Source organism: Bos javanicus, chromosome 20 (genome assembly GCF_032452875.1).
Source record: "Bos javanicus breed banteng chromosome 20, ARS-OSU_banteng_1.0, whole genome shotgun sequence".
NCBI lineage: Eukaryota > Metazoa > Chordata > Mammalia > Artiodactyla > Bovidae > Bos > Bos javanicus.
The window spans coordinates 8,308,922-8,332,012 of record NC_083887.1 but is presented as its reverse complement, the minus strand read 5'-3'; the positions used below and the strand labels follow the sequence as shown (position 1 = coordinate 8,332,012).

General features: G+C 45.4%; 1 protein-coding gene and 1 long non-coding RNA gene across 4 annotated transcripts; one reads left to right on the top strand and one right to left on the bottom strand.

Moving 5' to 3' along the window:
• The first annotated feature begins 503 nt into the window (after positions 1 to 503).
• On the top strand, positions 504 to 2,872 carry TMEM174 (transmembrane protein 174). The gene is made up of 2 exons (XM_061393288.1): positions 504 to 1,306; positions 1,497 to 2,872. The coding sequence occupies exons 1-2, from the start codon at positions 681 to 683 to the stop codon at positions 1,600 to 1,602; spliced, it is 732 nt and encodes a 243-aa protein (XP_061249272.1). The 5' UTR covers positions 504 to 680; the 3' UTR covers positions 1,603 to 2,872.
• Positions 2,397 to 20,212, bottom strand: LOC133233465 (uncharacterized). Of its 3 annotated transcripts, XR_009731720.1 has the most exons (5): positions 20,131 to 20,212; positions 19,792 to 19,896; positions 14,256 to 14,414; positions 4,123 to 4,204; positions 2,397 to 2,483 (listed from the first exon to the last, which is right to left on the bottom strand). It is a non-coding gene; the product is annotated as an uncharacterized LOC133233465 (long non-coding RNA). The 3 variants fall into 3 exon arrangements; XR_009731722.1 differs by lacking the exon at positions 14,256 to 14,414; XR_009731721.1 differs by lacking the exons at positions 2,397 to 2,483; positions 4,123 to 4,204 and adding an exon at positions 11,809 to 12,003.
• Positions 20,213 to 23,091: the final 2,879 nt, after the last annotated feature.

Here is a 23,091-nt window from a genome sequence, read left to right as displayed (position 1 = left end):
GACCCAGCAGGAAAGTTGGGGTAGATTCCTGAGCGTGTGGTGGACACATCTAGGGCATCTGTACAACCCAGCGCCCTGGAGGTCCTCTGCCATTTCTACAGTCTTGGTTTGGGCAGGGTGTGAACAGAGCTTCCCTGGTGGCTTAGCAGCAAAGAATCCACCTCCCAATGCCTGCCAATGCAGGAGACAAGGTTTCGATCCCTGGCTGGGGAAAATCCCCTGGAGAAGGAAAGGGCTATCTACTGCAGTAGTTTTGCCTGGGAAATCCCATGGACAGAGGCGCCTGACAGGCTACGGTCCATGAGATCACAAAGAGTTAGACACAACTTAGCAATTAACAACAAAACAGAGTCTTGGAGCAGCCCCTGACACATCTAAAAAAAGTACCTCCTGGCACATAAAATGTGCTCAGTAAAAACTTTCTGAATGAGTGAAAGAGAGAGTGCTTGTCATTGAATTGCAAATCAGAGGCCTCCAACTGTTAATAAAATTTATGAGAAAGCTTCAGGCTTCACTTCTCAGACCTTTATTCTTCTAAACAAAGTTCAGGCCTCTGAATGTTCTACTCTGTTAACCACAGAAGCCCAAAGTTCTTCCATAACTAACCTGAACCAGGGGCTCCTGGGCTCTGCTCTCAGGAGCTCTCACAAGCCCTCTGCCCTGGGGCAGGCAAGAGGACAATGGAGCAGGGCTGCAGCCGCCTGGAGGACTTCCCTCTCAACGTGTTCTCGGTCACTCCATACACTCCCAGCACTGCCGACATCCAGGTGTCAGACGACGACAAGGCAGGGGCCACCTTGCTCTTCTCGGGCATCTTCCTGGGACTGGTGGGGGTCACATTCACCATCATGGGCTGGATCAAATACCAAGGGGTCTCCCACTTCGAATGGACCCAGCTCCTCGGGCCCATCCTGCTGTCGGTGGGGGTGACGTTCATCCTGATTGCCGTGTGCAAGTTCAAAATGCTGTCCTGCCAGTGGTGCAAAGAAAGTGAGGAGAGGCTCCCGGATCCGGAGCAGACGGCGGGAGGACAATCCTTTGTGTTCACTGGTATCAACCAACCCATCACCTTCCACGGCGCCACTGTGGTGCAGTATATCCCTCCTCCTTATGGCTCTCAAGAGCCTATGGGGATGAATACCACCTACCTGCAGCCAGTGGTGAGCCCATGTGGCCTCATACCCACTGGAGGGTTGGCGGCCACCATGCCAAGCCCCCCTCAGTACTATACCATCTACCCTCCGGAGAATGCTGCCTTTGTTGACGACCAGGACTACCCTTCCTTTGCGGACACTGCAGATGGCAGGTAGGGTGTGTGGAGTGCGGATGATCCCCTCCCTCCTGTGGGAGTCAGAATCTATGGCTGTGTTCCGTTTGCAAGGGAGGTGGTGGGAGACTGCCGATCTCTGTGTGGTCTGTTGCTGCGACGGTGGCATCGTTTTCGAGAGTCGTGCTGGGGGCTGTAAGGCATCTTGTCCTTTCTGCTTCCATTTCAGGTCCAGCCCTGATGCTGAGCAGCTAGAAGAGACACCGCTGGGTGATGAGGACTCTGCCTGCTTCTCCCCTCCTCCGTATGAGGAGATATGCTCCCCTCCTCGATAGACTGTGAGGCTGAGGGCACAGCATTGTCATCATGTTGCTGACAGCTGAAGTGTTCTGTGCGCAGAGCTGTCTAACCAGGAAGTCTTGACAGATACCATTTGGGGAGGGTGGGGCAGGGAGAAGTGGGAGGCTGAATCTCTCTGGTTGGTAAAAATTAGGCAGGGGTGGGGAAATGCCTTTCTGATAGAGCTAGAAATCCCCTGGATATGATTCAGGATCAGGAATTTCACCTGTTAATCCACCACTCATCCCTTTCCCACTGGGAGGCACTGGTGTCTTCATTTGAGCTCTAGCAGCCAAGGGAACCTGAGGAGGGCATGGCAACCCACTCCAGTCTACTTGCCTGGAGAATCCCATGGAGAGAGGAGCCCATGGCTACGGTCCATGGGATCGCAAAGAGTCAGACACGACTGAGCAACTGAGCACCGCAGAGTACAGCACAGCCAAGGGAAAATCACTGCTGCTGTGACTTTGGGAGTTTCCACAGCAGTGAGAGTAGGGGTGGGAAGGAAGCAGGGGACAGAAAACAGGCCCAAATGGAGATTTTCCAGCACCTGTTCTCAGCCCCTAAAGGGCATCTGCATGTTTGTAGGAACTTGGTGGCCAGCTGGTGTCCCTGGAGGACTCTGGATATCTTAAAGTCTGCAAAGATAAATGAATTAAGTGGAATAAAAGAACATCTCCTGTTAGAATAGTATTAGATAGCTGGATTAAACATATGAAATAAATCATAATGGGACAATGAAATCAATAAATCCTTAAGTTATCACTGGGTCCCAGCAGTTCTTCAGCAAGGTTGAAGCCCATCTACCCAAGGACAGGATCTGTGCTGGAACCAGGGGCCAACAGAACATGATCACTTCCCTTCACATGGATGAGATCTGTTAAATTAGAAGAGAGTTCCTGTGTCAACACCTGGAAAACCATGAGTCATAGAAACAATCTTTATGGTTAAGAAAAGCTCATCTTCTTTATATAAAAAAAAAATCTTTGGTACCTTTAACTTCCAAGAATCTGAACTGACAGCTAGAACAGACTCACAGACTTTAGAAGAGACAGATAAAAACCATCAGGGCTTAAAAGAAAGTATTTTCCATAGGCTAAAAGGACAGGCCATGTAAGGAAAGGGAAGCTCAAACCAAAGGAAGACAGGACATAGCAATCCTTTAGAGTCTGGGTACTGCATTTATATATGGAGTGATTTTTACTAATCTTGATCAGAAATATCTAGTTTTCCAAGGATATGATTAAAATAAGCTTGATATTATTATTGTGATTTGTACTCTTACAAATTTCATCTTAGGGATGAAATCTCATTTTCATGTTCACTGATAAAAGGTAATTGAAAGATACAATTCATTTTATAGAAACTAGCTTTACACTCAATGCATTCATGAACTGCTGGACTCCTGCCTGAGGACCATCAGTTCAGGGAGGACGTTTGGTGACACGGACACAGTGGTGTCCCCGCCATCAATGCCTACAAACCTTCCTCCTCCTCCCTTCTCATCCTTGTTCACCGCACAACTTTTATTCCTGGATTTGGGTTCTGGCAAGTGGCAAGGGTAGCTCAAAAGGGGAAGAGGTGTTTGGAAAGGATATGAGTGTGGAAGGCGGGAGGGCAGGATAGCCAGTTTGTCGTGGTGATGCTTGGAGTCTGATATGCAGGGAACCAGCCTCGGTGGGGCTTAGTTCCAGGCAGCAGACTCATTCAACACCAACTGCCCCAAGACAGAAAAAGTGCTAACACAGAGGAAATTTATGTTTTTAAAGACAGAGCATCAGAGCTGATGGCTCAAGGTGGGAGGTGGGGCTCCCAACATAGGAATTCAGCACCTATTTGCTGAGCATCTCCTCTGTCTTCCCTCGGACTTCCCTTGTAGCTCAGTCAGTAAAGAATCTGCCTGCAATGCAGGAGACCTGGGTTCGGTTCCTGGGTGAGGAAAATCCCCTGGAGAAGGACATGGCAACCCACTCCAGTATTCTTGCCTGGAGAATCCCATGGACAGAGGAACCTGGCGGGCCCCAGTTCATGGGGTTGCAAGAGTCAGACATGACATGCTCTCTTTGTCTTCATTTCGGGGTTGCCGGGATCAACATGATGGGAAGTCCACCGAGTGGCCCCTGGACTCACACCAGGTCTCTGGCCAGCAAGGACACACTCCTGGCAGAGTTGCAGGTTTATTGTCTGGATATCTGCCTTTCCTCATTCTCTCTCTCAGCATCTATCAGGGCTGAGTGGAAGATCACAACTGGGGACCGTGACTTGGGGTCTGCCTGGTCCCGGCTGTGATGTCCACCCTGAGATTCCTGGTGTGGAACGTGGCCCTGGCTGTAGGTACAGGCTGAAAGGTCTGGTGACCCAAGCAGAACCCACGGGGCCTTGTCAAACATCTTAGCCTATGTCTGCAGAACTACTAGGAAGTCGTTGAAGAGTTTTAATGAGGAGGGGGATGCGATCTGATTCTGAACACTTGCTGGTTAGAGCAAGACCCAGAGGTGTATACGGTGTGCACTGACCTTGCTGGTGAAGTCCAGAGCACCGGGAGACGCCCTCTCCTCCACCCTCCGTCTTTGCTGGGGTGCCATGGCTGGGCAGCCTCTTCGATTTACATGTAATTCCAAACAAAACTTGTCAATCAAAGGAGACAGGTTTTTAAGAACTAAATATTAACATCTCTCAGGAGTCAATTGGGGTTGGGGCTTTGGGCTTGACACACTGCTGACAGCTGGCGACCTTGACGCGGCAGGAAAGGACCGTCGGAGCTGGGAAGATGAGGCTCAGGCACCGAAGGGAAGAGGTTTTCGCAAAGCTCTTAGGCTTCTTTCTCCGCTCGGGCCAAGGTCTCTGCTGCAGTGTGGGTCTCGTCCACTTCCTCCTGCCGGGCCCTGGGAGGTGAGTGTCTTTTGGAGACTGCCATCAGTTACCCTCTTGTTTCACTGAACCAGGCACGGGTGTAAGTTTCAAATGCATAAAGTGGTTCTGCTCCAAAACAGCTTTTTAAATGCTCACCCCACATTTTGGGGGTCGGGTGGGGTGGGAGGTACAGTATAAAAATAAACTAATTGTTTGTGATGAGCTGGCCTTGGGTACCTGTCTTCAGCTTCCCACTTCTGGGGCTCCTCAGCAGCCATGTTGAATGTCAGGTCAGTGGAGTGACGCTAAGCAGAAGCCCCACACCCTGGATGGGGTGCTGGTGCGTCTCACCTCAGAAGCACCTCATAGCCAGGCACTGCCTGCAGAGCCTACTGCCCACACCCCTTGGCAACTACTAAAGTCCTCCTGCAAAGGCCTCCACATGACTGATACTCAGTTCCTACTGAGTGCTGCTGCTGCTGCTAAGTCGCTTCAGTCATGTCCAACTCTGTGTGACTCCATAGACGACAGCCCACCAGGCTCCCCCGTCCCTGGGATTCTCCAGGCAAGAACACTGGAGTGGGTTGCCATTTCCTTCTCCAATGCATGAAAGTGAAAAGTGAAGTCACTCAGTCGTGTCCGACTCTTAGCGACCCCATGGACTGCAGCCTACCAGACTCTTCCATCCATGGGATTTTCCAGGCAAGAGTACTGGAGTGGGGTGCCATTGTCTTCTCCAATGCATGAAAGTAAAAAGTGAAAGTGAAGTCACTCTCCTACTGAATAATCAATGTGAAATGAATAAATGAAGAACTTTTCAAATAGATAACAAACAAATAGTTCAACTTAGCTCCTTTTATTATGAAAAATTTCAAAGAAGTAGAACCGTAGAGAGAATAGTATATGAAACCCTCTGTAGCCCTCAGTTCAGTTCAGTTCAGTTTAGTCGCTCAGTCGTGTCCGACTCTCTGCGACCCGATGAATCGCAGCACGCCAGGCCTCCCTGTCCATCACCAACTCCCGGAGTTCACTCAAACTCACGTCCATTGAGTCGGTGATGCCATCCAACCATCTCATCCTCTGTCGTCCCCTTCTCCTCCTGCCCCCAGTCCCTCCCAGCATCAGAGTCTTTTCCAATGAGTTAACTCTTCGCATGAGGTGGCCCTCACCTTCCCTCAACTCATGGCCAATCTTACTTCTTTTATCACCCCCCTCTTCCACCAACTGGATTTTTAAAAAGCAAAACCAAACCATCAAATCATTTCATCCTAAAAAATTTCACTGTGTAGCTTTAAAAGACAAAGGCTCCAAAAAAATGCAACACTGTTTTTACACCCTCACAATTTATAATCCTTTAATGTCTTCAAATATTTAGTCAGTATTCAACCTTCTTGATTTTCTCTATTTTACTTAATTTTTTTTACTGCTTTGTTTTGTTTGAATCAGTATCCAAATGAGATTGGCTTTTGGCTAAATGGATCCCTAAATTTCTGTCTACATTATACTATCTTTTGAGAGGCAGAGAGTTGGCATGACATGGTAGCAGAGTCATATTTATTAAATTTCGCTTTCCAAACAAAAATGTTTTTCAAGATTTTTTTCAATTCATATTTCCATCTCTGTAAATTCCCTGAAACTCTAGGACTCCACTGGAATTAGAAACTTAGTGTTTTCTACTTTTAGCATATTATTAGAGAATTTTTTTCCCAAACATTGTCCTGGAAAATAATTTTCATGAAGAGAAAAAGATCTTCAAGTGTTGGAGAAGTACCTGTTGCATAATAATTTCAAGAGTTTCAATATCAGAAAACTGATAATCATAAGCATCTTTGGCTTGGTTGGAAAAAGTTTTTTCCTCCAGAGACCATAAAAACTCCTTTGAACATTTCAAAAGTGAGAACCAGTGTCTCCTCTTTAAGAAACAAACCTCTCACTCTACACTAAAAAAGTTGTACCATCACTTGGTATAATTGAATTCTCTGAGGCTACTGACTATGGGGCTCTTACCAATGAGTTCTCAATTCTCAAATTAAAAACTAATGTATTTTCTGGTCTTACCTACAACTCTTCCTTTGAAGGTATGTGTGTGTGTGTGTGTGTGTGTGTGTGTGTATGTGTGTGTGTGTGTGTATGTCTGTTCACCTACACTCTTTTATTATAGAATGTGATTTATGGATTTCTTACCCACTCACTACCTGTAAATCATCAAGATTTTATGTCCCAAGCAGTCAGCAGTTGGTTATAAAATCAACAGTGAGCTGTACTAAATAAACCTTCACTGGATTGCTCTTAAGAATTGGTGACAAATCAGAAAGTGAAGACAATTCCATGGGAATGATTCTCACCTGCCTCTGGGATACCACAAAGGTCTCAGATATGGGGATTTTATTTGTCTTGAGCTTTTAGGAAGATTAACAACCAGGTGAACTGGGAAGTCAGTTTTCTAGGTTCCAGAAGTTTTCTTGGAACAAAGAATTTGTCCTCCAGCACAAAACCTACACATGTGTAAATCATAAGACACAGATATGTATGCTCGAGTCTGTGCTTACACACAAGGGGCTGGAAATGAAGATGTGATTTTCCTGTTCTAACCTTTCATTAGTTTAAAAGAACACATTTTTTTTAAGGGAGTATGTGTGTGTATCCTCTTCTTTAAATATATAGAATATCTCTTAAAGAAGACATAAGAATTGGTAATAATTGTGTCTGTGGCAGAGGATGGGAGACTTCTTTATCACTTTAATTCATGCTAGTTAATAATTTTTCTACCATGTTCATGTATTTCCTGTTCCTAAAATTATTTTTAGAATACAAGAAGAAAACTAAATGATCTATCTCCATGTACTTTTCTTTTTTGATGGGATGATAATCACTTTACAATATTGTGTTGGTTTCTGCCATACATCAAGATGAATCCGCAACAGATATACACACGTCCCCTCCCTCCTGAGCCACCCCGCCATCTCCCTCCCTACTCCCAGCCCTCTAAGTTGTCACAGAGCACTGGGTTGAGCTCCCTGTGTCACACAGCAAATTCCCACTTGCTATCTATTTTATATACGGTAATGTATACGTTTCCATGTTACCCTCTCCATTCATCCCACCCTCTCCTTCCCCTACTGCTGCTGCTGCTGCTAAGTCGCTTCAGTCATGTCCAACTCTGTGCGACCCCAGAGACGGCAGCCCACCAGGCTCTGCCGTCCCCGGGATTCTCAAGGCAAGAACACTGGAGTGGGTTGCCATTTCCTTCTCCAACTGGGTCAAGTCTGTTCTCTATGTCTGCATTTTCACTGCAGAATACACTTTTTTCCTCCATGTACTTTTAATGTTTTTAATGTTTAATGTGGGAGACCTGGGTTCGATCCCTGGGTTGGGAAGATCTCCTTCCCCTGGAGAAGGGAAAGGCTACCCACTCCAGTATTCTGGCCTGGAGAATCCCATGGACTGTATAGTCTATGGGGTCTCAAAGAGTCGGACACGACCGACTTTCACTTTCACTTTTCATCTTCTTGAGTCCTCACCTAAATGATTTTCATTGCTACTGTTGCTTATATATGTAACAAACACACAAGACACATAGAAACAAATGTGGTATATAGATGGACACAGTGCAATACAACATGAATAACACTTCTACATAGACACATACATACAAAGTCTCCGGGAGAAAGAACAGTTTTCACTATGTATGTGGAAGAATTTTCACACATACATGTTGTTGCTAAAGTCCTCTGTCCTGGGATAAAACACTAACCAACGTCAACATAACAGCAGCACACACACAGAGTCAGAAATCTGATTCCACATGGTTCTTTGATAGTTTGTTTCAACCCCGCCTTCACACTGGGAAGCACTGTTCACAGCAGACAGCCGTTCACTTACCAAGGAGCCACAACCATTGTACCTTCAGAGATGAAACAAAGCCACCTAAGTAAACCGGTTCCACACCAGAAGGAGCGGATTACCTTTGCACCCTCCCCCACCTCCCCGAGTGGGTGTGAGAGGAAATTGTGTCCGCAGCAGCTGCCCCTTCCCTCTTCCCTCCTGGAATCTGTCTGGGACTCCTCCTCTAGGGCCTGTGGGGCTGGTTTGATCCCACTTCAGCCAGGAAGGATGCCCTGATCCCTCAACAGATTGAACAGGAGCCCCACAAACATGCTTGGAATTTTTCAGGAGGCAAACAGATGGCAAAGGGGAAACAGAAAGCTCTGTCTGCAAAGCGCAAAGAGGACAGGTTTAGGCTGGAGTGTGTCTGCGCCTCATTAGAGCCCTTCAGAGGCCACGGGGCTCACCCGTGGGGGTCACCTTTCTGGTCCCTGCGCTCAAGTCACCGCAACTGACTTCCTAGCTCACCCTATGGTCCTGAAGGCCTGCGGCAGGAGGCATCAGCATCGTGCATTTGTGCACTTAGCAGACATGTTTCCAAAACTGAACAAAGTGAGCGCGTCACTCCCTGGGAAATAACTGACTGTATTTGTTGCCATTGAGAACTTTCAACCTTTCAAGTGAAAATTAGAATTTCTGAAACCTTCTATTTATCATCATGAACTTGACAATTTCTCTAAAAGTGGACTTTTCTTTACAGATCAGTACTGATATTTTAAATGGTAATTTCTAAAAATGTATATAATGAAATGCTTCAACATTTGAAAGGTCTGTATAACTCAGTGAACTAATATTTTCCACACGACCACTACAGGATATTACAAAATCATTTGTGGGGAAAATGCATTCAGAGTGCAAGACAGACCAATGGATTTTAATGTAACAGTACAAAATGTTCATTGATACAACTTCAGATTCCACACTGCAACTAGCCTTTCAGAAATTACCACCTAGGTTTTGGTTTAGTATCCAAGAAGGATATACAGAATTATCTGAAAAGCTTTTAAAATACTTCTATATATTCCTACTATACATCTGTGTAGGCCAAATTCTCTTCATAAAATTCAATCAAAACAACATATGGCAACAGATTCAGTGTAGAAGCAGATATAAGTTCTGAGAGTCTATTTTCTGTTAAGTAAGATAATAAAAACTTTGCAAAAATGGAAAACAGTATCATTTCTCATTTTTTTTTGCTTTGGAAAAATAGTCTATTTAATACAGAAAGGGTTTATAATACTTGTAATTTTCATTTTTTAATATTTTTGAAGGTCCTGGAGTTGTTTTAATTTTTTCCCTAGCTTTACTGAGGTATAATTGATGAAAAAACTGTAAGATATCTAAAGTGTACAATGTGATGATTTGACACATGCATTATAATTTTTAAATGAATAAATGAATATTTTATCCTTTTTAAATTTTAATTCTAATAAGGTAAATAGGAAATACTGATAGTCCATAAACAAAAATTCTTTGGGCTTCTCAGTAAATTTCACAGGTATAAAAGGTTTTTAAGACCACAAAGGTTGAGAACTGCTGGAATATATTATTACAGGGGGAGGTGGTCAAGTGCCCTGTAAAAGACTACAGTTCCCAGCCTCCTTTGCAGCTAAGTTTGGCCATATGACTAAGTTCTGGCTAATTGGATGTAAGTAGAAGGTTTTGGAAGGGGGTTCCTTGAAGACTGCCTAGAAAACAGATAGCTGGGGAATTCATTTCTTGACTTTTCATTTTTCTTCTTGAAGACTACAACTTATATATAATCACAGAAACTTCAGCAGTTATCTTGAACAGTGAGATGACCTTGAGGATGGAAGCTACAAAGCTGGAATAGAAAGATAGAAGAAGGCTGGGTCCCCACTGACTACAATGCTGCCTAGTAATTTACTTAGATCTTTTACATTAGAGAGAAAGGGACTTCCCTGGAGGTCTAGTAGTTAAGACTTTACCTTCCAATGCAGGGAGTGTGGGTTCCATCCCTGCTCAGGGAGCTAAGAGCCACATGCCTCAGGGCCAAAGAGACTAAGACATAAAACAGAAGCAATATTGTAACAACTTCAATAAAGATTTTTTTTTTTTAATTAGAGAGTAATATGGGAATTCCCTGGTGGTCCTATGGTTAAGACTCTTGAACTTCCGCTTTAGGGGTCATGAGTTCAATCCCCAGTCAGAGAACTAAGATCCCTCAAGACACATGGTAAATAAATAAATGAGAGAAATAGATTCTGCTGTGTTCTACAGAATCTAATTCTGCCTCCTTTAAGTGTGACAAAATGCTAAGGCCGGATACAAAGGAGCCATCTTTATGTGGATGATATAACTATTTCAAAGGTATTTCCATGGGTTTTATTCCCATGTCAACCACTGTCTTAAGGTGTGATGCTGAAAAAGCGTTTTTCAGGGTTAGTATTGCAGGTACTCAGGGATTCATTCAACTCTTTGAGTGACAAACATTTCAGAAGCCCATCCTATTGGCAGGCAGTGAACCAAGCACTGCGTACAGCTGCCCCCAAGGCCCTTGTGGTTCATGGAGGAAACTGCTTCACTCCAGGACCTAGCACTGCCCTCCCAGCTCTGCTCCACAGTAGGAAAACAGACTGTTTGGGGTATGGAGAGAAAAGCAGACAGCTTGTCCCCTCATTGGTATTTCCTGGGCGTGACTTAAAGTTCTCTTGAATAAATTTCATCATCACCCACACTCACTGAACCAGAATGGCCCAAATAAACAAAAAGGCTTTCCTCTTCCTTCTCTTTCATTTTGATGGGTTGACATATCTCATGCTGCCGATTAGCCATGTCAGTTGTTGAAGGCTCTCTCACGCTACATTGTTAACATAGTAACTGGCTGGATTTCAAAGGCCAGTTGTAGGAGGGCAACCCACCTTGTGCATGGAACCACCTGTAACTGAAATCCTCTAAGCAAAGGCAACTTTCTGCAGAACTTCAACAGTCCCATTATACAGAGTCTATTACCATTCACACGGGGGCATCATAGGTGGGGGCTGGATGAAAGAGAAACACATAGAAGCCTTACAGAGTCCAGTAGATTCCAAGCAGGTTCAGCATCTTTGGGGTAAACAAATGTCTCCCCAGCTCATTGGGCTTGGGATGGATTCAGGCCAGAGCTGACCTGCACAGCCTACTGAGGGTTAAACATAATATTGTTGATGAAAAACTGCAAACCCTACAGAGTTGTATTTACTGACTCATGCTCCTCCGACAGAGAGAGCAGACTTACGTAAAGGCGTAGCGCCTCTGCCATTTAATCAGTAAGCTGCGTAACCTTAGGCACGTGGCTTAAGCTTGCTGAACACAAGAGTCATGTCCAAGCTCTCAAATCAAGTTATTCACTTTAGCAGATGGACTAACATGGGCAAAAATGTACTGACATGGTATAAGAAATGACTTTTCTATTAGTTTTACCCTATCCTTCGCTATCAATTTGGACTAGCCTTGTTTTCATATAAATAAAAACCCCAAATAAACTTATTTCTTTCTCACATATAATAAATCCCGAGATGGATAGTAATAATACAGGGCTTATCCTTTGTATTACATCATCAGTGGCCTATTTTTCTGCCTTCTTCGTTCAGCACCTGGCTTTCCTCTTCAAAGGCATCTCACGGTCCATGATGGCTACTGAAGCCCCAGTGTTACGTCTACAGTCGAGAAGGAAGGAGAAAAAGAAAAGGAAAAAAGGATACACTTCCTATCTGACTTGATTCTTTTCAAGAGTTTCTGGAAGTTCCATGTCATACTTCCAATTTTAATTCTTTGACCAGAATTTGGTCTTGTAAGGACCTCTGGGAAATGTAATTTTTAAAAATTACTGTTGTTCACCTGAAACTTTGGTGATTGTTTCAACAATTCAACAATATTAATCAACTGTACACCAATACAAAATGTTTTTGGTGTTAAAAAGTTAAAATTAAAAAACATACTGTTTTCCACTGCAAAGGGAAAAGAGTAGAACAGATACTGGGTAATGACTATCAGCCTCTTCCATACTTGGTTTCTCTCTCTCTCACTCACTCCAGTCAGATTCAAATATCTGCTCAGGAATTTGGAACTTTTCAGAAACTGCTTCTTTTAGATCCCTCTGCTGAACCAAAAATATTAATTCTGAAATGCCAAGTATAAATATACATGCCAGATGCAAGGTTTCAGCCAAAGAAGTTCAACTTGTAAGTTTAGAAGGACAGATGCAGTCACTGGCGGGGAGCTTCAGTGAGTTACAGAGCATCCAGGCTGTAAAACAGGCGAGCTTTTTTGACTGAACCTCGACTCCGTGGATTTGCTTGTATCACATATTTGTCTCATTCCTCTGGCTTTTTGTGGGAATTTTGGTCTCCCCCTGTGTCCCCCTTGAAGGACATTATTTGTTGTGGAAACGGTGACATTAAATTCAGATGGCAGGAGCTGGTGATAATGATATATGCAAAACAAAGTGTGTTCATTCCAGGAGCTTGTGATTTAGCAAGTTTGAACTGTTCAGAGTTTAACCTGCTCCTTGAGTTTGGAGAGGAGGTTGGTAAGGGGAGAGGGTGGGAAGCCAGACACCTTTGGGAGCTGCCATAACTTCTTTGTGGGCATTAGAGCTATATTTAGTGCAATTAAGTTGCTAATTCAGTAAAGACTGCACAGTTCCCTTGTGGCCTGGGAGAGCGAAATGCAGCTGCTAACAGTGGTTGATTTATAATCAGGGAATGACCTAGGTACCAGGGGAAATAAGCCAGATTCTTCTGAGGACCTAAATCACTCTCTCCGCCAGGTGATCAAAACAGCATGCTCACCCTGGGCAGAGCACCGGAGTTGGGCAGCCTCCAAAACCAGGCTTGAAAAACTCCCAGTTTTCAGCAGGATTAGACCCCTGCCTCTCCCTTGTCCCTCAGAAGGATGCAGGAAGTGTAAGAGAGTCTTCAAAGGCTCAGAGATCAGTACCCACACTTTCCTTAACCTCAATCCCAGCCCGAGGGAACACATGACTCAAAAGGCAGAAAGGTGTGTATATCCTGTGGTCTCTCCCACTAGCGAGTTCGGGTCATTGCAGATCACGTCTGGGGGCAAGCAGGGCCGAGAGGAAGGGTTAGCAGGTTGTACTGCACACATCCTCAAAGGATGCCATTCTTAGCTAGTCTAACTCAGTGGCCCTCATACATGGCTGCATACTAGAATCTCCTGAGCAGCCTAAAAATCCCAGTGCCCAGACTGCACCTAGACCAGTTAAATCAGAGGAGGCGGGACCAAGACATCAATAATGTTTACAGTCCCCCAAGTGAGTCCGGTGTGCAGCTGAGTTTAAGAATCGATGGTCTGACTCATGCAGACTTTGATGTAACGCCTCCCCGCATGGCCCGCAGCTGTGCTGGGAACAACCTGCACAGACATATGTCACAGCCCTGGGTGGGGGTGGAGAAGAAAAGTGGTGGCAGAGAACAGTAGGGAGATGGATACACCTTCTGGAAAGAAATAACTCAAAAGGAAATCTAGAAACTGGACCTGCGAAACATTAAGGCATTGTTTGATTTGGGGTCCCTGGATGGCTTCTTGCTGTTTAGTCGCTAAGTCACGTCCAACTCTTCTGCGACTCCGTGGACTGTAGCCCGCCAGCCTCCTCTGTCCATGGGATTTTCCAGGCAAGAATACTGGAGTGGGTTGCCATTTCCTTCTCTGGGGATCAAACCCATTTCTCCCGCAGTGGCAGGTGAGTTCTTTACCACTAAGCCACCTGGGAAGCCCCCTGAATGGCTTACATAATTGCAAATTTCACTTTTAATTTGCCCCAGTTCCTGAGCTTCATTTCTTGGATATTTTTCTAAGACGTGTATTTTATGTCATTAAAACAAGCAACCCACACTCAAGTGTCACTTCAGAGTTTGCAAAGCACCGTTCCCAAACACACCATCCTTACCAGGCTGCACAGCTTATCCAGATACTGCCCTGGCTTGTGGGGTCCAAGCGCCTTTCCCTGTCACATCCAGATGCCGTTAGAACTGGAGGGTGGCTTTTTCATTTATGCTTTCTGCTGGGAATTTTTTTTTTCTTTTTGTCTTTTCTGAGTTTTCAATTCCTACAGGTAGACATAGAGGATGCAGAGTAAGGGCAAAGTCGGCATTTATGATGTAGTCTCATCTCACCAACCTTGACCCTCAAGCTGGGGCCTAGCTCACAGGGCCCTGCCAGCCCCTCCTCGAAAGGCTCAGAGTTTGGAACATGGGAATCACTCAGCAATACCCGTGGAACATGTGCGCAGGTGGATGGAGCAGCAGCAACCCCTCCTGGGAGGCCACAGGTCAGGAAAAAGGCTCTGGGTGCTGAGAGGGAGGCCATGGCCCTGGAGAAGGACGAAGCATGTGCAGCCATTTATTTGTTTTATTGAAGTACAGCTGATATACAGTTGTGTTCATTTCTGGTGTACACAAAATGATTTAGTTATTTACATATATGGGGCTTCCCTGGTGGCTCAGATGGTAAAGAATCCTCCTACAATGCAGGAGACCCGGGTTCGATCCCTGGATCAGGAAGAGTCCCTGGAGAAGGGATTGGCTACCCACTCCAGTGTTCTTGCCTGGAAAATTCCATGGACAGAGGAGCCTGGAGGGCTACAGTCCATGGGGTCGCAAAAGTTGGACAAGACTGAGCAACTAACACTTTCACTTTTGCATATACATACATGTATATGTACGTATGTATATATATACACACACACACAGAGATATATATTCTTCTTCAGATTCTTTTCCATTTTAACTTCCTGGGAAATATAGTAGGACCTTGCTGTTTATCTATTTTACATATAGTAGTATGTATCTGTCAACTTCAAGCTTCTAATTTATCCCTCTCCTGCCCTTTCCCCTGGATAGCCATAGTTTGTTATCTAGGTCTATGAGTCTGTTTCTGTTTTGTAAATAAGTTCATTTGTATCATTTTTTTTAGATTCCGTATATAAGTGACATCATATGATATTTGTCTTTCTCTGATTTCAGTGTCAGTTCAGTCACTCAGTTGTGTCCGACTCTTTGTGACCCCATGGACTGCAGCACACCAGTCTTTCCTGTCCATTACCAACTCCCAGAGTTTTCGCAAACTCATGTCCATCGAGTCAGTGATGCCATCCAACCATCTCATCCTCTGTCGTCCCCTTCTCCTCCTGCCTTTGATCTTTTCCGGCATCAGGGTCTTTTCCAAGGACTCAGTTACTTACATCAGGGGGCCAAAGTATTGGAGTTTCAGCTTCAGCATTAGTCCTTCCAATGAATATTCAGGACTGATTTCCTTTAGGATTGACTGGTTTGATCTCCTTGCAGTCCAAGGGACTCTCAAGAGTCTTCTCCAACACCGCAGTTCAAAAGCATCAATTCTCTGGCGTTCAGCTTTCTTTATAGTCCAACTCACATATCCATACATGACCACTGGAAAACCATAACTTTGACTTACTTACTATGATAATCTCTAGGTCCATCCATGTTGCCACAAATGGCATTATTTCATTATTTTTTATGTCTAAGTAATATTCCATTACACACACACACACACACACACACACACACACCTCCTCTTATTTATTATTCACCTGTTGATGGACATTACCCACTCCAGTACTCTTGCCTGGAAAATCCCATGGACGGAGGGGCCTGGTGGGCTGTAGTCCATGGGGTCACTAGGAGTCGGACACGACTGAGCAACTTCACTTTCATTTTTCACTTTCATACATTGGAGAAGAAAATGGCAACCCACTCCAGTGTTCTTGCCTGGAGAATCCCAGGGACGGGGAAGCCTGGTGGGCTGCTGTCTATGGGGTCGCACAGAGTCGGACACGACTGAAGCAACTTAGCAGCAGCAGCAGCAGCAGGTTGCTTCTATGTCTTGTCTACTGTAAATAGTGCTTCAAAAAACCTTGGGGTGCATGTATCTTTTCCAATTAGAGTCACTGTCTTTTCTGGATGTATGCCCAGAAGTGCAGTTGATGAATCATATGGTAACTCTTTTAGCTTATAAAGAAATCCCATACTGTTCTCCATAGTGGCTGTACCAACTTATATTCCCACCAACAGTGTAGGAAGGTTCCCTTTTTCCACACCCTCTCCAGCATTTGTTATTTGTAGACTTTTTGATAATGGCCATTCTGATCACTGTGAGGTGATACCTCATTGTCATTTTGATATACATTTCTCTCATAATTAGCAATGTTGAGCATCTTTTCACGTGCCTTTGGCCATCTGTCTGTCTTCTTCGGAGAAACGTCTTTTTAGGTCTTCTGCCCAATGGCAACCCATTCCAGTACTCTTGCCTGGAAAATCCCATGGATGGAGGAGCCTGGTGGACTGCAGTCCATGGCGTCACTAAGAGTCAGACAGGACTGAGCGACTTCACTTTCACTTTTCACTTTCCTGCATTGGAGAAGGAAATGGCAACCCACTCCAGTGTTCTTGCCTGGAGAATCCCAGGGACAGGAAGCCTGGTGGGCTGCCGTCTATGGGGTCGCACAGAGTTGGACACGATTGAAGTGACTTAGCAGCAGCGCAGCCCATTTTTTAATTGGGTTGTTTGGAACATGTGTGGTTAAATCGTTGCAAATTTAGCTGAAGGTTCTTCTGGCCTCACTTCGCCCTCAGCCTTGTCAAAGGCAATAGTCTGAGGGGCCTCTAACCCTGCCCTGATCATATCCTGGTCCTTGGGGGGCCCTGTCACACAGCAGTTGCCAGGCCTCTGGCCTGCAGTCAGCAGAGCACAGCAGTCAAGGGCCAACTTCTGTACCCAAAGGTTTGGCCCCTTACTGGCTGAATGACTTTGGGTAAACCTCCAAAACTATCCCTGCTCTGTCTCCTCTATCTGCCCAGGGGGTAGCCTGGGCCTCTCACTGTCGCTGTGAGGCTCGGTACAGGCTTGGAGCCCCGGTAGGAGCTCTGTGAGTGGTTCAGGGGTGTCTGAGCATAGCCCTGGGGCTACGATTGCACCACCTTCACCAGGTGAAAAGCGGCAGACAGAGCTTGGTCACCCTCCAGGTCTCCCTGGGCCCCAATCTGATGGATGCTCTGTCCAGGACAAGGCTTTGTGAGTTTTGTGGGTCTAGTGAAAGGAAACACTTCTGGCAGATTACATTCCACCTCTAGGGTTGTGGTTCAGTCTTTAAGGACATAGAACAGGAAAGCAGATTCTGGAATCAGAATGGGCTCATTTTTCTCAATTATTCTCTTATGACCTTTGTCAAGCTCTTGGCCCTGCTAGGTCTCAGTTTCCACATTTGTGAGCTGGATACAACGTTACTATCCGGGCCATAAGGTCTATTGGAAGAATCAAAGCATATAACACTGGGAACATACTTGGGCCAGTGGATCACTCATGTCTGACTCTTCGTGACCCCATGGACTGTAGCCCACCAGGCTCCTCTGTCCATAGAATTTTCCAGGCAAGAATACTGGAATGGGTTGCCACTTCAGCACCTGATAAAAAAGAGTCGATATTGCTGGAAATCTTGTTACAGCCTCCTCCCTGTGGACCAGCTCTGGAGAGTCTCTCTGGGCCCCAAGGCAGTTCCCAGCAGCTTCAGGTCTGCTCAAGTCCAAGCACCCCCAGAGAGACCCATTTCAGACTTGCTATCTCAAAGTGTTCCCACCTGATTAGAAATTCCTTATCTCCAAAAAGAGCTCTTGCTTCCTAAGGCAACAACCACTCAAGAAAACATCCTAACATTTGATCACGTTGTCAATGTGCCTCTTGAGGTCCCCTTTCTCTTCCTCCCCACATGGTCTGTGGGCAGATCACGTCCTGTTGCAGCATGGCTCTGTATTCTAAGACACTTGTGCTCTTCAAAAACAGACACTTTCTTGGACCTAGAGAGAATCATACTGAGTGAAGTAAGTCAAACAGAGAAAGACAAATACCATATGATATCACTTAGATGTGGAATCTAAAAAATAATACAAATCAACTTATTTACAAAACAGATACAGACTCACAGACATAGAAAACAAACTTATGGTTACAAAGGGGAAAGGCTGGAAGGCTGATTTAGGAGTTTGGGATTAGCAGATACAGACTAATATATAAAACAGACAAACATTTTAAGTTTCTATAGTATAGCACAGGCAATTATATTCAATATCTTGTAATAACTTATAATGGCAAAGAATATGAAAAAGAAAATATTTTGTGTGTGTGTATATATACATATAAATGGAGAAGGCAATGGCACCCCACTCCAGTACTCTTGGCTGGAAAATCCCATGGACGGAGGAGCCTGGTGGGCTGCCGTCCATGGGGTTGCTGAGGGTCGGACACGACTGAATGACTTCACTTTCACTTTTCACTTTTCATGCATTGGAGGAGGAAATGGCAACCCACTCCAGTGTTCTTGCCTGGAGAATCCCAGGGACGGGGGAGCCTGGTGGGTTGCCATCTATGGGGTCGCACAGAGTCGGACACGACTGAAGTGACTTAGCAGGAGCATATATATATATATAACTGAATCACTTGCTGTATACTAGAAACTAACATAGTGCTGTAGGACTAACTATATCTCAATTAAAATAATAAAAACCAAAATGGACACTCTCTTCCAAGCGAGTCGCCCACACCCCGCCCCCGCCTGGCAGACTGCTGCTTCCAAAACACGGGGCCTGTGAGGGCTGGCCTGCACAAATGGGCACCTCCTAGACCCAATAATAACTCGAGCCCCCTGTGATGAACTATTTTGTATTTATTCATGCCCCCAGCCCCACCTGTACCAATTTGACATCACTGTTTCCATAGCAAATAATAATTTTCAAATGGAATAAAGCAGGAGCTGAAAGCCCCACAAAATGCAGCCAAATGAAACAAACATGTTCCTTAAACAATGGAGTCAGTGGTGTGGTATGGCCGCAAGCCTGTGTGTTTATGTTCCAGATGACTTCCATATCTCCTCCCCCGGCTCCCCCACTGACGAGGAATGAGGAAGACTGGTAACTACGAAAACAATACACCACAACCTCACGAATCCTATGGGAGCATATATTTATACACAGAGACACGACTCTCACATTAAAACTGAAGACTCATTAATGCAGTCCTGCATCTGGAGCATGTGTTACTCCTCAAGGTTTCAAAGGAAGTATGCGGACTGAAGTTCTCTACAGAATTTCGAATAGACTCTGGAGTCTCCCTCTCAGTCACCGCCTACAGCCCTCCTTTAGCACTCAGAATAGGTCCTTTGACTGGCTGCCTACATTTTCATGTTTAGGTGTTGAGTATAAGCTCCTAAGACAGAGGCCCTGCCGTACAACAGAGACTTTGATGTCCCAGAAAATCCAGCACAGAGTCTCACACACAGAAGTAGGTATTTATGTTTCCAGAGGAACAGGATGATGCAATACTGCCCAAGAGGAGTCCACGTGACAGGTAATATCTGAATCCACTGGAGAGCGTTTGTTCTAGGATGTCCAAAAAGGGCATGAACTTGTCCTCACCTTCACATCTCAAAGGGTGGTCCACGGATCAGCAGCGGGATATCATCTGGAGCTCATTAGAAATGTAGAGTCTCGGGCTCCAGCTCAGCCCTCCTGAGGCAGAACCTGCATTTTAACAAAATTTCCAGGATTTTTATGTGCACACTGAAGGCTGAGAAGCCCTGGTTCATCTATACTACCTTCATGTGGATAATTGAGAGCAGTGTTTGAGTAAGAGAGAGTAGGTGTGTATGTAAGAGAGAGAGAGAGCTACAGAGACAGAGAAGCCAATAGCAACATTTTTGGAGTGCTCAGAAAGAGCGCCAGATGTAGGCACCACTATTATCCCATTCCACTAACCAGCAAGGTGAGGAGATGGCCTCAAGCAAGCCTTCAGTGTGTGTGCTCGAAAACCATTCTGTTCTGTATCCTAGGAGCCTCGGAAATCCTGTGGAGTTCATTACCCCGGTAACACCTAGGAAGAATTCTAACTCACAGAATAGCAGGTAGCAACTTACGGAGTATCTACACGCCAACAGGACTTCAGGCAGTCTATATTCTTTACCCTCTAAGCCACGTTACATAGTAATACATGCTTACTGCTGAACAGTTAGAAAACACAGGTAAATACAAAGAAGAAAGTAATGCCCAATGATAACATAGCTAACATTTTCATAAATATTCTTCCTTATATCGTCCTGGGGCTTCCCTGGTGGCTCAGTTGGTAAAGAACCTGCCTGCAATGCAGGAGACCCAGATTCGATCCCCAGGTCAGGAAGATCACTTGGAGAAGGAAATGGTAACCCACTCCAGTAGTCTTGCCTGGGAAATTCCAAAGACAGAGGACAGAGGAGCCTGGCCGGTGACAATCCTGGGGGTCACAAGAGTCAGACATGACTTAGAGACTAAACCACCATATATCATCCTTTGAATAGATACAAGTGTCTGCATGCATATGTGTATATTCGTACAAGTTTTTAACAAAAAAGGAATCATGGTGTCTATTGTGTTTTGTGACTTTTTGTTTTAAAATACCTGTAGAATTGTAGATGTCTTCAGCTCTCACTTTCTTCTTTTCTCTACAACTGTGTTAATTACCACCCGTCCTTGAAGGACTGGCTCAAGGTCCACCACCTCTAAGAAGCCTCCCATGGTCACCCAGCCCATGGGTGCCTGTGATGTTCGGCTGACCCAGCCAGCCTGGCCACCACTGCCTGTATGTCGACGTAACGCTTGTGCCCAGGTCACACCAGCTCAGCCCAGGATTCGGATGATACAGGACACTGGTCTTGGCCTGAAGCGCCTGTCCAGAGAAATGCTTCCGCTACAGCAAATTCCTTCCTCTGGGCTCAAGGCTCTCTTGAACACCTCAGGACTGATATGACCTCTGTCCTCCCTGAGCAGCTCGTTCAGTCGTGTCTGACTCTTTGTGACCCCATGGACTGCAGCACACCAGGCCTCCCCGTCCATCATCAACTCCGGGAACTTGCTCAAACTCATGTCCATTGAGTCGGTGATGCCATCCAACCATCTCATCTTCTGTCGTCCCCTTCTCCTCCTGCCTTCGATCTTTCCCAGCCTCAGGGTCTTTTCCAATGAGTCAGTTCTTTGCATCAGATGGCCAAAGTATTGGAGTTTCAGCTTCAGCATCAGTCCTTCCACTGAATATTCAGGACTGATTTCCTTTAGGAAACATCTGGAATTTCACGGTTCACTCTGCTGCTAGCCGCGTTAAATTAGAATTAACAAGCACAATTACCAATATCCTTCTTCTTTGACTTAGCTCCAAGGCAATTTCATGAATTTCACCCTGATGCTCCCTCTGTTCACTGGATGAGACCACCCCTCTGTTTAGCTCTGACAGCTCTTTCTATGACCTGGAGCAAAGACTCTTCCCACTGCCTTCTTCTCCATCACTGGGGCACAAAGCAGAACAGGCTCTCCTCCCAGTTTCCCTCAAGCCTCCTCTGGACCAGGTCTTTCATTAAACCTGCTCTGTTTAGAGGTGATAGCACCTTCTCCTGGAGAGGCTGCCCCAGTGCCCTTGGGTGGGTTGGACCTGAAGACAAGCTGAGTGACCCACATTGGGCAGTGCTCAGAATGGCCCCTTGTCACTGACCGCTCACCTGGGTCTCTGGCATGGCCTCCACAGGGAGCCCCATCCTTATCTGGCCACTGCCTAGGGGTGTAAGAGGGCCAGTGCCTCTCCTGTGCTTGGTGCTACTATCTCTCCAATGAGGCTGCTGCCTCCTGGCCTCAGTTCAGTTCAGTTCAGTCACTCAGTCATGTCCAACTCTTTGCGACCCCATAAACTGCAGCACGCCAGCCCTCCCTGTCCATCACCAACTCCCGGAGTTCACTCAAACTCACATCCATCGAGTCAGTGATGCCATCCAGCCATCTCATCCTCTGTCGTCCCCTTCTCCTCCTGCCCCCAATCCTTCCCAGCATCAGGGTCTTTTCCAATGAGTCAACTCTTCGCACGAGGTGGCCAAAGTATTGGAGTTTCAGCTTCAGCATCAGTCCTTCCAAAGAAATCCCAGGGCTGATCTCCTTTAGAATAGACTGGTTGTAAGTCCAAGGAACTCTCAAGAGTCTTCTCCAGCACCACAGTTCAAAAGCATCAATTCTTCGGCACTCAGCTTTCTTCACAGTCCAACTCTCACATCCATACATGACCACTGGAAAAACCATAGCCTTGACTAGACGGACCTTTCTTGGCAAAGTAATGTCTCTGCTTTTTAATATGCTATCTAGGTTGGTCAAAACTTTCCTTCAAAGGAGTAATTGTCTTTTAATTTCATGGCTGCAATCATCATCTGCAGTGATTTTGGAGCCCCAAAAAATAAAGTCTGATACTGCTTCCATTGTTTCCCCATCTACTTCTCATGAAGTGATGGGACCAGATGCCATGATCTTAGTTTTCTGAATGTTGAGCTTTAAGCCAACTTTTTCACTCTCCACTTTCACTTTCATCAAGAGGCTCTTTAGTTCCTCTTCACTTTCTGCCATAAGGGTGGTGTCATCTGCATATCTGAGGTGATTGATATTTCTCCCAGCAATCTTGATTCCAGCTTGTGCTTCTTCCAGCCCAGTGTTTCTTACGATGTACTCTGCATAGAAGTTAAATAAGCAGGGTGACAATATACAGCCTTGACGTACTCCTTTTCCTATTTGGAACCAGTTTGTTTTTCCATGTCCAGTTCTAACTGTTGCTTCCTGACTTGCATATAGGTTTCTCAAGAGGCAGGTCAGGTGGTCTGGTATTCCCACCTCTTTCAGAATTTTCCACAGTTTATTGTGATCCACACAGTCAAAGGC

What these genes read in the sequence shown, in the direction of transcription:
- TMEM174 (XM_061393288.1), top strand. Translation starts at nt 681, where the DNA reads ATGGAGCAGGGCTGCAGCCGCCTGGAGGACTTCCCTCTCAACGTGTTC. An exon ending in GCGGACACTGCAGATGGCAG is followed by an intron (nt 1,307 to 1,496) that starts GTAGGGTGTGTG and finishes CTTCCATTTCAG; the next exon opens with GTCCAGCCCTGATGCTGAGC.